This window comes from Geotrypetes seraphini, chromosome 7 (assembly GCF_902459505.1).
Source record: "Geotrypetes seraphini chromosome 7, aGeoSer1.1, whole genome shotgun sequence".
Classification (NCBI taxonomy): Eukaryota; Metazoa; Chordata; class Amphibia; order Gymnophiona; family Dermophiidae; genus Geotrypetes; species Geotrypetes seraphini.
This window is the reverse complement of record NC_047090.1, coordinates 139,823,013-139,838,537: the sequence shown is the minus strand read 5'-3', so window position 1 is coordinate 139,838,537 and position 15,525 is coordinate 139,823,013. Positions and strand designations below refer to the sequence as shown.

The window sequence follows — 15,525 nt, the reverse complement described above, 5'->3', positions numbered from 1 at the left end:
TCGGCCATTCCTGATGTGATTCGCTTTTTGCGGGCGGCCAAGTTGCTCAGGCCTCCCCTACGGCTCTCTGTTCCCTCTTGGGATCTCAATCTGGTTCTCTCTGTTTTGGTGCGCCCGCCTTTCGAGCCGTTGGATGGCTGTTCTTTGAAGGACCTTACTCTGAAGGCGGTCTTTTTGGTGGCCATTACTTCCACTAGGCATGTTTCTGAGCTACAGGCTTTCTCTTGTAGGGCTCCCTTCTTGGAGTTTTCTAGGGAGCGGGTTGTCTTGCGGCCTGTTCCTTCCTTTCTGCCAAAAGTAGTTTCTCCTTTTCATGTCAATCAATCGGTGGTCCTCCCAGTCTTGGGTAGTCGGGAGGGCTCTTCTGAGCAACGGCAGCTGCGCAAGTTGGATGTCGGTCGGGTCCTTCGCTCTTATGTGCAGCGGACCCAGGAAGTCCGGAAATCCGATCATCTCTTTGTCCTTCTGGCGGGTCCTCGTCGGGGGGCTGGCGCTTCTAAGGCTACTATTGCGCACTGGATCAAGGAGACGATTGCTTCCGCTTATCTTCTGAGACAGAAGCCTGTTCTGGAGTTTCTCAAGGCTCATTCCACTCGGGGTCAGGCAGCTTCTTGGGCTGAGTCGTCGCTCGTGCCTCCAGTGGATATTTGTAAGGCTGCGGTGTGGTCCTCCTTACATTCCTTTGTTAGACATTATCGGGTAGATGTTCAGGCGCGTCGGGACGCGGTGTTCGGTGAGCGTGTTCTGGTATCGGCCCTGCGGGGGTCCCGCCCATGAGAGGGACTGCTTTGGTACATCCCATTTGTAAAGATTAACCTCTACTGGTCTGGAGAGTGCTAAAGAAGGAGAAATTAGGTTCTTACCTGCTAATTTACTTTCTTTTAGCTTCTCCAGACCAGTAGAGGTCCCCACCCTGTCTGTTGTTGTTATTGTTGTGTTGTTGGGGCTGTTTCGCGGGCAGTTTTTGTTTTTTGCTGCGGGTTCTAGTATTTTTCTAGGGCCGGGGAGAATTAAAGAACAGCGGCTGTGGCTCGGCTGGCTTAGCTGGCGAGCTGTGGGGACATTTTCCTTCGGGTATTTCTCCTCTGCATTTTCCAACAGCATTTGGGTATATTAGTTGTTACTCCTGTTCGGAGTATTGTTTTCTTTCTGTTTTCCAGTTCTTGGTTCTGCTTGGCTATTCGGCAGACTGAGGTAAATAGAGAAGGGAGTATATTATATACTGTCCCACAGTTTTGTTTTCAGTCTCCACCTGCTGGTCATGATTGGATATATACCCATTTGTAAAGATTAACCTCTACTGGTCTGGAGAAGCTAAAAGAAAGTAAATTAGCAGGTAAGAACCTAATTTCTCCTTCGTTTTCAAAAATTACAACAAGTGTACAATAATCCATCAGAAATATATTAATTAATCACTTGACAATCTTATTTGTAATCTTCCAAATACATAAATATAAAAGTATCCCACCCCTCCCTCCCATATACTAATAATTAACAATTATCAATTATTATCATTCATACTCCCACCCTCCCTCTATCTTTTCCAATACTGAGGTGTTTAAGATGTCTGATCATTAGAATAAATAATCAATGGCCCCCAAATCTTTTTAAACTTATTATAATTACCTTGTTGTATAGCAATGGAATTGACAGGTATGCAAATCTCTCTCATGCATATTCATTAGGGATATCTTGAAAACCTGACTGGCTGGGGGTCCCCTAGGACTAATCAATTCTGCTTTTGTTCCTGCCTTCTTTTCTTCCTCTTTCCCCCCCCCCCCCCACACACAAGAAAATAGGTGTGTTCACTCAGGTAATTAACACTTTTTTCTTTGTATTATAGGAAATAAATACTTCTCAAGAGTCACATTTTGTTCCACTGGAAGCTTGTGGTTCATATCCCATTCTATCTGACAATGTGGAAGCTTTTGATGTGAAAACTTCAGAATATCCCACTGAGGGAGCTGAATTTACTACTGATGAAATAATGCAAGATGTTGTCATGGTTAGCCCACAGAAAACCACAGATCCACCTGAAGCTATCTTTCCACTAGAAATACTTGGAAACCATGAAACAGGTCTGTAACAAGTACTGGTCAGCATATATAATTTCTACCTTTCTTCAAGTAAATTTTTATTTGGTCAACACAGTACCATGCAGCTACAATGGTTGTGATGTAGTTAGATGGCTCCCTTAGCCCAGAAACATCTTACAAGCTTTTTATGGGCATGTGGTTTGATTCCCACTACCTAGTACTGTAGCTTAATTTCTCTATCTATAGTTCCCACCTTTCTTTCCTGATGCCAGGTTCAACTCTATTGTGACTTTGAGTCACTCAATATTCATTTCTTTCTTTACCTTGATATAAAATGTCTTCAGATAGCTGAAAAAAGATGGAGTGTCCCCATTCTCCATACCTAAGATGGATATTGACCATCACATTTTTGTCCCCTTACAAAGTTGCACATGAGACCATTGTATTGGCATCTGACATTCCAGTGGATCTAACACAACTAATCCCTTTCTTGCGAGATCACTAACTCCCCTTATGAAATGCTCTTCTAAAGTTGTGGTAAATGCCTTTCAATCTTTTTTGCAAGTTTACACCTTCCAGCAGCTTCGGTATCATTTAATTCTGAACAGGGATACATCTTTAGGATGGAAGGCTCACTACTTCTCTGCACTCAAGATATTGAGGAACACTGCAAGTACCTATTTAACATCAGCCAATCTAGAAGTGTGAACCATGGATAACTATATAGAAAATATAGCCCATCCAGATGGCCAACAAAGTGGGTTTGGTTCTTATTTTCTTATGCAAGCCTATCTTCAGTGCTTTATTTCCCAGATGATCAGACCCATGTAACTGGAAGCTTAACACAGATCAATAATCCTTTGATCCAAATATCTCTTGCTACCTTTTCAAAAAGTGGGGTGCCTGGTATTCTGCTGATGGACTATGGCTTAGCACAGGGGTCTCAAAGTCCCTCCTGGAGGGCCGCAATCCAGTCAGGTTTTCAGGATTTCCCCAATGAATATGCATGAGATCTATGTGCATGCACTGCTTTCAATGCATATTCATTGGGGAAATCCTGAAAACCCAACTGGATTGCGGCCCTCAAGGAGGGACTTTGAGATCCCTGCCTTAGCATATGCTTCCTCCATGTGGAGCCAGTGTCAGTATGTCCAGCTATTTCCCTCATTGGAGATTCTTCAGAAGGTCCTATAAAACTTTGTGCTCATGATCATTTTAGGACATTACTAGCATTGATGGGCTCAGCTCCTATGGTTACTTTTTCCAAGTGCAGGGCCAATCATTCTAGGTGCCACTCCTTCCTTCTGATGAAACACACATCACCTCAACTTAAAATCCCTTTCTGATTATGACATTCATATTCAAAGGTAAATGCCACTACTGGTTGTGTAAGAAATCCTAGGGCATTCTTGTAGCCTCTTTAAAACCTTCAACCAAGAAATTGTATCAGCAAAAATAGTCTCCTCCGTTTCTGAAATTGAGTTATAAATGAATTTGGTATGATTTAACTTCTGTATTAGCAAGCTTTTGATTCCATTGATGGGGAAATCCTTTCCACTTACTCCTTGAGTTCAGAAGGGAGATTATTGAACACTAAGCCACCACTGTGAATAACAACATGTGACCTAAATGTTCTTACTGAGCTTATGTTTGCCTTCTTTGAGCTACTGTGACAAGCAGTTCTTAAAACTCATATCCTGAAAAATATTTCCATCTCATCCTGCCAGACATGTACTCGTAGATTAGATGTACCTTCCAGCAGATGGAGACAAACCTTTCTGTTTTTCCAAGTGCACCTGGTACTGGTATGTGTGGTACTGATGGAGCAGCTTGACTGCTGGAGACATCAGAGCTGGTACTGCAGGATCAGAAGCACTTCCAGGGTAACAGCAGCTCCTAGTTGGGATCCTTTGGGAGGACGGGCTAAATAAATGAATGAATAGTTGATTCCCTGGAAGATTCAGAGCAGAAGACCATAGCTCAGAGCATTGATCTATTTTGGGACTTTGTGTAACTTTTTTTTCCCTAGCGGGCCCATCTTCAAGGCAGCTGACACACTGTATATACAAAAGAACTGGCTGGAGTAGTGTGGGGTCGCACTTACAGAGGCCCCTGGAATGGGCATCTCCATTGCCTAAGATACAAGCTTAGATTGTAAGCCATTTGGGGACAGGAAACTGCCTTGTTCCTTTTCTATTACTTTATGCTTTGTTCATAAATTGCTTTGCTACTATTTGTAAAAAGCGGTATATGAAGATTAATAAATCATAAACCAAGTAGTTCCCCTTTCCCTTTAGCATGTCATCATGTGGAGGAAGGTATATGATCCACAGAAACTGGTGCTCAAGTGTGGCAGACTTTTACCTAAAGTATGGTGGGGAGGGGCTGGTGCAGTGTTTCCTTTGGAGGTGTAGGACTGGGAGCTGTTTGGCATAGTGGCACCAGTAGGAGTGGATTCTGGCAGCAGACACACTGTAGCAGATTCTGCTGCAGCAGATTGGGGGGAGAGAGGCCTAGTATGTTCAGAGAGCAAAGTCCCACCTCTCAGCAAGGGTTCAGTTCCTATGTTCTCTGAAAAGGTTGTCCACATGCTGCATCTGCAGTGAGAGGCAGTCAGTCGGTGCCTCTCCTCCCTGGCATCTTTCTTTCTCTCTTTTTCCTCCTTTTCTTTTTCAGCACCCTCCCCTCCCCCAATTAGCATATCAGGGCCTTGTTGGAGGGCCTCTGCGCATGTGTGGATGTTGACGTTATGATGTCACGCATAAGAATGTAAGAATAGCCTTACTGGGTCAGACCAGTAAGCCCATTCTCACGGTGGCCAATCCAAGTCACTAGTACCTGGCCAAACCCCAAGGAGTAGCAATATTCCATGCTACCGATCCAGGGCAAGCAGTGGCTTCCCCCATGTCTTTTTCAATAACGACTATGGACTTTTCCTCCAGGAACTTGTCCAAACCTTTCTTAAAACCAGCTATGCTATCTGTGCTTATCACAACCTCTGGCAATGCGTTTCAGAGTTTAACTATTCTCTCAATGGAACGCATCATCACGTCGACATCCACGCACTTCTGCATGCCCTCGAGCCGCAGTCCCCAATTTAGTGTTCTGCTGGCTCGCAAAGTTTGCGAGATACTGGTGTAAACAAACAAATGTCATCTTGTAACAGCTTAGCTTTTGAGCTGGATGGGTACAGATTGTCAGTTGTAAAGCTTTGACAGACTTATTGCATTGTTTTAACACTTCTAAAACTTACTGACTCAAAAGAGTAACTCAAAACAATGTATAAAGCTTGTAAAATTAAAATCTTAGACAGAATTGAAGCCTTCTTAGCACTTGTTAAATTCTGTTGTGCACTATATAGAAATCCTTTTTATTGGTCAGTGTTACAAAATATTAGATTAGAAAAAATATGGCGGCAAATTTGCCATCTATCTTTTTTAAATAAAAAATGCTAGCAGAAAATCATGTGTATTTCAGAAATACTATCTACGAAGCTGGTTTCTTCTTCTGATGTTTCATCTTGCGACCCTCTTGATTTTTTGAAATCAACACCAAAAGTGGTAAGCAGTGCAGATTTTTCTTTTCTTTTTTTTTTAATTCTTTATTCATTTTTAGCCTTTCATCAAGTGTACAAATATCATAATAAATCACTTGAAAATCTTATCATTATACTTATAAACATAGAAGAATCCCTCACCCCACCCTCCCTCCAACCCCATTATTAATTATGACACATAACCCCTCTTATATAACCCACCCCCCTCCCATATAACCCACCCCCCTCCCAACACTAAGTGGTGTATATATTTGATTGAAAAATGGCATTACTCATGACAAAAAGATGTTAATGGCTCCCATATTTTTATAAAATTCTTATAATATCCATTTTGTATCGCCAGTGATCTTTCTATTCTATAAAGGTGACATAACGAATTCCACCAGAAATTAAAATTAAGTCTACTATGGTCTTTCCAGTTATTAGTAATATGTTGGATGGCAACTCCTGTCATGATCAATAAAAGTTTATTGTTACACGATGAAATCTGACTCTTTTTTTCTCATAGACATTCCAAAAATCACAGTATCATAAGATAACGCTACATAATTTTCCAATAAACAATTTATTTGATCCAAGATTGAATTCCAAAAGGCTAAGATATAGGGACAGTAAAACAAAAGATGATCCAAAGTCCCTACATAAAGATTACAATGCCAACATCTATTAGACAAGGAACTATTTAATTTTTGTAATCTAACTGGGGTCAAAAAAGCTCTATGTAACAGAAAAAAACCAAGTTTGCCTCATAGATGCTGACATTGTACATCTTATTCTCCAAGACCAAATTTGTGACCATTGAGATGCTGAAATCTGATGTTTAATCTCAATGCTCCAATTATCCCTAAAAGCATTTTTAGGGTTTTTTTAACCAGATCACTAATAGTTTTATACCACTGCGCGGCCTGATGACCCAAAAAGTCCGCCTAAAAACATAAAAATTCCAAACTGTAATGGGTATTAAGATTTTTCCATTCAGGGTACCCTGCCTGAATGTCCTGCTTCAATTGCAACCAACGAAAACACTGTGATTTATTAAGCCCAAATTTATGTTGCAATTGTGTAAAATCAAGCAGTTTACCATTAGAAATAACATCATTCAAAATTCGTATTCAAGCAATTATCCAATGCTTCCAGACGATCTTGAATCCGCCAATTTGAATCTTGGAGTTTAGCCATATGGTTTGATTTGTTGATTTGTTAATAGGAATAGCTGTTAAGTTACTGACAAATCATAAGGTTTTCCAAGTATCCATTAAAATTCTATTTTCTTTATATAATCTGGGCATCTTGATACTGAGCACATGACAAAGATGTAAAGGAAACATGAGTCGCCATTCCAAACATAACCAATCAGGAGTGTACTCAATGAGCTCCAGGAGGACCCAATACATACCTTGACGTAAAATATAGGCCAGTCTTATTATTTCTAAAACATGCTGGTATCGAAAAAGCTTAAAAATTATTGGCCGTGGACCTTTAAAACTGTCGGGTCTTTTCATAGGCACCCTATGTGCACGCTCAATTTCAATTGGATATTTAGATTTTAGAGGCAGGACTTTCATAAGGAAATTTTCCACAAATGAAATTGGGTTTCCTTTCTCTACCCCTTCCGGTACACCCAACAGCCTGAAATTCGATCTTCTCATTTTATTAGAGTAGTCCTCCAGCTCTCTGGTGAGTAGCAAAATTTTTTCTCTGTCCATTTTAAGCTGCCTTCTTTCCTTTTCAAAATTCTCAGCGTTCTTTTCAAAGTTGCTCACTTTTATTTCTAAAACCTCCGTTCTTTTATTCAATGTAGCCACTTCCTCTTGTAGTCCTTTTAATGTTTTGGTATTCATCAAAACAATTTCTTTGATAGCTTTAAGCTTTTTAAGGATTTCCTCGTCATACTTGCACTCTTTAGGTAAATGGTGTTACCGGCTCCAGTTTTGATCGTTTACCTGCACTTGTCATCGCTGTATCTGATTTATTTTGCTTATCAGAAGCCATTGTAAGATAATAGCTTATAAAACGGCTTTTTTAAAAACTTTTCCGACACTCTTACAACTTTTTAATTATAAATATGTCTGTTATCAACGGGAGCTCTCCCTTTACCCGACCATCCTCGTGCACCTCCAAGCCATGCCCCCCCCCCCCCCCCGATTTTTCATTATGTCTGAATTATAATTATGTAGATAACCAAATTATGTAAAGTGCTGCAGCAAGACCAACTGCTAGAGTATACATAACGTGACCATTTATTTACTTATTTTTTTAAATAAAAGCTTTTTATTTATTGAAGAAAAATAAAGTACACCAGCAAATACAAATAAGAATGATGAATAGTACTAAAAAGTACAACCAGTAGAGAATAAGACTACCAAATCCCAGGGGACATCCCACCCCCAATCCTACCGCCCCCAATCCTGCCCTAGCCCCACCCCCAATTTCTTCCATTAATTGTTCATGTACACATAATATCTTATTAATTCATAATGGTAACCATAAAATTGAAAAAAGCCTACAAAGCACACTACGCAGAGAAAATGTAAATTATCATTTATATTTGAGGGATTTCAAAGATGTCAAGGCAGATGACTTTAAAATATGCAATGTCACCTCAGTAACTATAGATAAAATAGGCAAATATAGTGCAAAATATAGACAGCAGATATAAATTCTAAAAACTGACACATTTTGATCACTAAATTGAAAATAAAATTATTTTTCCTACCTTTGCTGTCTGGTGATTTCATGAGTCTCTGGTTACGTTTCCTTCTGATTGTGTATCCTTTCTTTCATTTCTTTCTTTCTGCACTCAGGCCCATCAATTGTCTCTTTCTATTCCCTCCCTCCTTTCCTATGTCCTTAGTGCCCCCCAGTGCCTCCTTTCTATGTCCTTATTGCCCCCAGTGCCTCCTTCCTTTGTCCTTAGTGTTCCATCCTATGTCCTTAGTGCCTTAAGTGCCTCCTTCCTATGTCCTTAGTGTCTCCTATCCTATGTTCTTAGTGTCTCCTATCCTATGTCCTTGGTGCCTCTTTCCTTTGTCTCCCTCACTGCCTTCCAGACTTTGCCCTACCCCACCCCCGAAGCCTGCCTGCCTCCCTCCCATCCCCCTGTGCAGTAGAACCCTTGAGCAGCATTTTTCCATTTCTACCCCCATCCCCATCCCCCCGTACAGTAGAACCCGGCATTTTACTATCCCTGCCATCCCCTGTGCAGAAGAACCCTTGAGCAGCATCTTAAATCTCCCCACCACTATTGCCGCCATGCAGCCGACCCCACTGATCCTCCCATCCGATCCTCCCACTGGGAGACGACTGACAAACCTCCTGGCTCCAGCAGCGTTGGCAGCCGCAGCACTCTAAACACGCTGCTTTGTGGCCTTCTACTGCTCATGATTCCCTCTGCCGCGTCTCTGATGATGTCAGGGACGCAGCAGAGGAAATCGGGGCGGTAGAAGTCCACGAAGCAGTGTATTTAGAGTGCTGTGGATGCTGTTGGAGATGGGAGATTTGTGGTTGTCTTGTGATGGGAGGGTCAATGGGGGTTTGGGTGCGCCGGGGGGGCGACGACGAACATGACGCTGCTGCCTAAAGCACCACACTGGCGGGCCAAGAGAGGCTTTTTTTTTTGCGCAGCAGGGAGGGACAGGAAGCGATCGCCTGTCCCATTGTCCCTGTGCACAGCTTTGGGACGCTGTCCCTGAAAATGGGACATTTCGGCGTCCCGAAGCAGTGTGTGGGGACAACGGGACGGTCCCGTTCAAAACGGGACTATGGTCACCTTAAGTATACATGCGATTGAAGACGATGCAATTTTAAAAGGTCAGATCTTGTGAAATTCTGTTTGAGATTGTATTGTACTATACTAACTAAATCCTCCAGGAAAGGGAAAAGTAAAGTAAGACACTAATCCTGGTCTTAATTTTACTGTATTTTTCGCTCCATAAGACACACTTTTTCCACCCTCCAAAAAGGGGTGGAAAAGTGGGTGCGTCTTATGAAACAAATACACCCCCCCCCCCAATATGTTTTTAAACTGGCAATAGTCCAGTGCAGTCTCCTACTGGATGGCTGCCTTTCGTTGCAGAGTGGCGCATAATGCAGGAGTTTGACCATTGCACTTCCTGCCTGGTCCCGCGCCGCTCCATGATTGGCTGAGGTCAGTTGGAGAAATTAACCACCTACTTAGATGAGCCTTCATAGTTAAGAAATTAAATAGTTCAATCATGTGATCTTAGTCCAGTAAGTTAAAATGAATAACTAATTACTCCTTTCTGGTTTTCTTTCTACAGAGTGGTGTAAACCATGAGATTCAGTTAACAAAGGCTGGTGATTTGATTGTGTTTTCACCTTTTGCTACTCTTCACTAAAAACCCTAAGCTGCAAATGGAAGTGGTGGGAAAGTCCTAGTACCCATTCAGAATGTTTTTATTGTAACAATTGTACTACATTCAATATTTCATTTTTGAAGCAAGGGTTCAGCCTTTTGCAGATGTCTTCCCCAGACCTAATATTTCTTTCCATTCATCAGCTAATGATACACCCATATGGTATTCAGGACTGATAGAATTTTCTTTAACTAGCAAAAGCTTGAGCATGGGACTTGTTTAAAGCTGTTTGATGGGAGAGATCATCTGTTTGGCAGGAAGCAAATTGAAGAACTTAAGTAGGCAATGGCAAGTTTAGCAGTTTTGTCAGTTTCAGGGGCAATACAGAGATGAGTACACTAGACACTCTAGCACAGTGTATCTCAAACTGTGTGCTAAGGCACAGTAGTGTGCCTCCTGAGATTTCAGGTGTGCCACGGTACACTGGGCAGAAGGAGAGGCACCAGATGACTGCCTACAGGACGTGCCTCTCGTGATGAGAGGCACATCCTGTAGGCAATCAGTGGGCAGCAGCACCTATCTTTCTCTTTGGCCCTCTTCCCATCTGGCACCCCCCCCCCACTGGCATCTCAGGGCACATCTGGAGGGCCTTCACACACAAGCGGACATTGACATGATGATGTCACGCATGCGCGTGATGTCATCACAGTGATATCCGCGCACTTCCAGGTGCCTCGAGCCAAGGCCACTACCTTTAGTGTGCCGCGGCTTAAGAAAGTTTGCAGAACACTGCTCTAGCAAGTGTATTACTCATTCATTTTATTACTTCCTCCATGGAATTCAAAATGCAATTGTGGTGATAAGTATTTATCCACTGCACTTGTTCAATATTTAATCCTAAATGCCAAGTCTAGAATTATTGCAGATATGTTTTAAATATTTAGCAATAAATATTTTAGAGTATATATTATAGTAAATGCCCAAATGAGTTTTTTGTATTTTTCAACCAGAACAGCTTATCTGTGAAACCTGTTACTTAATAATAAATTTTTTTTAAAAAAAGAAACCTTAGCCCTTGCTTCTGTGTTTATTGTAAGAAATACTCCTGCTGCTATTTTCTGTATCTGTAAATGCAGTGTAGCATTTCTGTTATAATAATAATAACAACTTTATTCTTCTATACCACCATAGTCGTAAGACTTCTAGGCGGTTCACACCGAAGAGAGCTGGACAATCAGCGAGTTACAATGTGTTGAAGTCCGGGATACAGTATATAGAAACTTACAAAAAGCATATAGAATCTTACAAAAGGTCCGGGATACAGCGTATAGAATCTTACAAGAGCATATAGAGTCTTACAAAAAGGCAGAGAGATACCGCATATGGAATCTTACAAAAGGCAGTGAAAATACAGCAAACATAGTCTTAAAAAGGCAGCAGAATATAATGTTAGACATTTCAGATTTGAAAGCAGGAGTGGACATATGTAGTGTTAGGTGTAGATACTTTTTTAGGTGACAATTCTGTTGAATAAGGCAGTTTTTATGGCTTTTCTAAAGGCATTATATGTAAGTCTTGCTCCATTTATGTAGCTGTCTAACCAGTGTTGTTGTTTGTTAGCCTGGTACATAAAAGTTCTATCCAGGAAGGTTTTGTATTTGCAGCCGTTAATGCTTGTGTATGCAAATAGGTTGCTGTTTCTGGTTTGTCTTGTAGGACTGTATAGAGTGAAGTAAGGAAGCAGGTATGTAGGAGCTAGTCCCCAAACCAGCTTGAAACATATGCAAGAGAACTTGAATATTATTCGTACCTCCATTGGTAGCCAGAGAAGTAGTCTGTAGTAGGGGCTAACATGGTCGCTCTTTTTTAATCCAAATATCAAGCGGACCGCTGTGTTTTGGACAATCCTAAGTTTCTTACAGTTTTTTGGGGTATACCCATATAAACAATATTGCAGTAGTCCAGTGTTGAAAGCACTAGTGATTGCACTAGTAGTCTAAATGATAGAGGGTCGAAATATTTTTTGATGGACCTTAATTTCCACAGTGTCAGGAAACATTTTTTTACTACTATGTTCGTGTGTTCCACCATTGTCAAGTGTGTGTCTAGTGTGACTCCCAAAATTTTTATTGTTTTAGTAATCGGGTATGCATGATCTTTTATATGTAACGTTGTATTGGTAATTTTGTCTGTTGGGCTTGCAAGGAAGACTTTTGTTTTTTTTGTGTTTAGTTTCAGCTTGAAGTTTATTGTCCATTGTTCTATTTTGGTCATAATTTGAGAAATGTATTCTGAGGTCTCTTTCGTTATGCTGTTTACTGGGATTAAAATGGAAATGTCATCTGCATATATGTAGTGGATTAGGTTTAGTTTTTTTAGGAAGTGTCCTAGGGATGATATGTAGATGTTGAATAGAGTAGGTGACAGCGGTGAACCTTGAGGTACTCCCGAGGGGTTTTTCCAGGTGTTTGAGTACGTCCCTCCACTAATCATCCGGTAAGATCTCTTTTTTAGGAAACACTTTAGCCAGTTTCTTACTCTTCCCGTAATTCCTATTCCGTCTAGGCAGTGTAGCATTATTTCGTGGTCAACCAAATCGAAAGCGCTGCTGAAGTCTAGTTGTAAAATCAGAGCACTTGTTCCTTTGCTGAATAAGCCGTATAGGTGATTGAGGATCGAGGCCAGGACTGTCTCATTGCTAAAACCTTTTCTGAATCCCGATTGGTGTTCACTGAGGATATAAAATTTGTCTAGATAGTCTACTTGCTCCAAATTGACTAGTCCTTCGAGCAGCTTAGTGAATAAGGGGATGCTTGCTATCGGTCTGTAGTTGGTTTATAGGGCTAGTGAGTTTTTTGATCTTTTGGATTGGATGTGATTAGTATGTGTCCCATTTCCTCGTGGAATGTTCCTTCAGTGAGAGTGGTTTGCTATCCAGTTAAAAAGGTCCTTTTTAAAATCTAGTGTAGTTGCTGCCATGGTCTTGGAAGGACATACGTCCAGTAGGCAGTTTGATTTGGTATATTTGTTGTATAGGGTTAGGAATTGGTGCCAGTTTGGAGGTTCAAAATGGTTCCAGAGCATGTCTACTCTTGTTTCTTTTTCGTGGGGTTCTGATTGGAAATCGAAGTTGGGTGAAGGTATTGTCGTTCTTACATCTAAGATTTTGTTTTTAAAAAACGTGGCAAGAGTTTCTGACAAGGGTGTACATTCTTTATTTTGTAGCATGATTTGGGTGGTGTCTGTTTACCAACTTGAATAGTTCTTTGCTGTTTGTTTTGGGTGTCCCTATTTTTTGTGCGTAGTATGTTGTTCGCTTTTCTATGATCAGATTTTTGTAGTTTTTCATTTTTTGTTTCCAGCATAGTAAAATCTGGCACAGAATTTGTGAGCATAGAGGGCGGGGGACTAGAAGGAGGCTGCTGCTGTGATCTGTAGTGGGAGTCAAAACAACAAAGCTGCAAATGGCACAAGTTCAAAAAGAACTACTTATTTCGTCTATGGTTAGTGAAGGGAGATCTGTTTGGCCATGAACACACACAGAACTTGCAGAAGCTTGTTGCTATGACCCATGCACAACAGGCATGAGAAAGTTACAAGTTATGGATCTGGTGGAAAAGAGGAGTACCAAATTTAGCTCTGGTGCAGGTAAAGTACGTAGAACCTTAGTCAAAATGGAGCGCATCAGCTTGTAATGGTGATAAGCTGAAGTGATTAGATAGGTCATGCAGGAGATGATGGAGAGAATATGAGTGCAGTGGGATGGAGCTTGGGGTCATTCCACATTAACTGGTCTAATTTTAGAAAAGTGCCCCACCTCAACATCACGGATTTTGATAAACTTTGTATGCTGAATCTTACATGATGCAAACTTACTTTGGTAAAGGTTAAGATTCGCCAGTGGAATACTTGTGGAGATATAGCTTTTTGTTTGATACATCATGACCATCCCTGCAACTTTGAGTCAAAATATTTCCTTGGTTATATAAGCAAAACAAATGAAACTTAGGGCTCCTTTTACAAAAAATTACAAAGGTGCGTTAGGGCCTTAACGCACAGAATAGTACGCGCTAAATTGCCATGCACGCTAACGCCTCTTGAGCAGGCGGTAGTTTTTCGGGTAGCGCACACTAATCCAGTGTGTGCGATAAAACCACTAGCACACCTTCATAAAAGGAGCCCTTAGTGGTCATGTACAACTTTTTACGATCTAGTCAATGGAACTAATGTGGATTTTCTTTATTTTGTTTTTTAAACTGACATATGTAAAAAGCCTCAAAGTGGGCTGAAAAAATTTCAAAGTTTAACCTTCTGTTGCTCCTATAATAATGAAGCTATTCCCATAAAATTTTGTCTATTTTGTTTTGTTATAAAATATACGATTTTAACTGATAAGCTAAATCTTGTTACTTTACAATTTCACTTTAAATATTATTTTTTCCAAAAATGTAAAAAATTGGATATTTTTAACCAGCTTTTACAAAAAAAGTCATTTTGAAAAATTTTCAAACCAACTCTATTAAAGCATGTTTCAACCCACATGAAAAAGATGGTTTTGTTTTCCAATGCCAGCAAATAATGCCAAAAAATAAGGGTCAAAGTTTAACAAGCCACTGTAGACTTATAGTGTATCTCTCAATGTTTATAATACCTATATATATGTATCACACTATTTATATTTGCTATACAGTATATGTTTGAAACAACAGCTGACTCAGTTCTATAAATTTAGCAAGCAGTGCATGAGTTTAGCATATTGCTATATTACCATTTGTACCAGGTATTATTGAGATGATTCCTTTTCATCTCAAGGCTTTCTCTATTTTCAATAATTTCATGTTTAAATTCATATATCCATATGAATTTATCCATCAGTTAATTCATAATGGAAACAACTGAATTGGGTGGTGATGATGATTCTTTGCTAGCAATACGATTTGTTAGACGAAAACAGTCATCATCAAAGTGGCATGGCTTATTTTATTGCAAAAACGATGGTCTCAAATCGGTACACCAATTACCAGCGGACAGTAAGTCCCTACTTATTCATCAGTCTGAAATTAATCCTTCGGATAATCAAATCTGCTTGCATCACAAAGCAACGTACCTCAAAAAAATGAGACAACATAAAAGAAATCCATTTGGAAAACAAAATCATCTCGTCAAAACAGGTCTTTTGAAAGTTGATCTTGAAATGGCTAATAAATTAAATCAACTGATAAAAAGATGCGCTAAACTAGTTAGAAAGTTTGCCCTAAATGTAAAGCTGAATTTGCTTCCATGGTAGAAACTGCAGTTGCATCATCCTTATCTTCTGATGACTTTGAAATGGACACTTCTGCCACAGTTAACCAAAGCTTATCTGCAATGGGTGAATCTCCTTTTGAAATTTCGAAAAGTGAGCAGTAGAGATAAAGTGGGTTATATGAAATGAAAAACTGAACAAGTATAAAATGTCATAATGTTCAAGATAATTTCCACCGCTGGACTAGCAGCTCAGGTTGTTGGACAGTTTAATCAAACTACAGAATGTGCCTTATGTCAAGACTATATTGATTTGATTGAAGAAATGAAGATAAAAATTGGAATATCTGATCAACAAAATTCAAATATTGAC

General features: G+C 40.2%; 1 protein-coding gene across 6 annotated transcripts in view; it reads left to right on the top strand.

Annotated features, from left to right (window-relative positions):
• Positions 1-10,971, top strand: part of DLGAP5 (DLG associated protein 5) — a 108,806-nt gene extending 97,835 nt beyond the window's left edge. For 3 of the 6 annotated variants that reach the window (XM_033952445.1, XM_033952443.1, XM_033952446.1), the window contains exons 17-19: positions 1,844-2,078; positions 5,514-5,596; positions 9,873-10,970. In XM_033952445.1, the coding sequence (XP_033808336.1) occupies positions 1,844-2,078; positions 5,514-5,596; positions 9,873-9,950 (396 nt within the window). In that variant the 3' untranslated portion in view covers positions 9,951-10,970. Of the gene's footprint in view, positions 1-1,843; positions 2,079-5,513; positions 5,597-7,220; positions 7,270-9,872 lie in introns of all 6 variants that reach the window. The other 3 variants (XM_033952444.1, XM_033952447.1, XM_033952448.1) reach the window with 3 other exon arrangements.
• Positions 10,972-15,525: the final 4,554 nt, after the last annotated feature.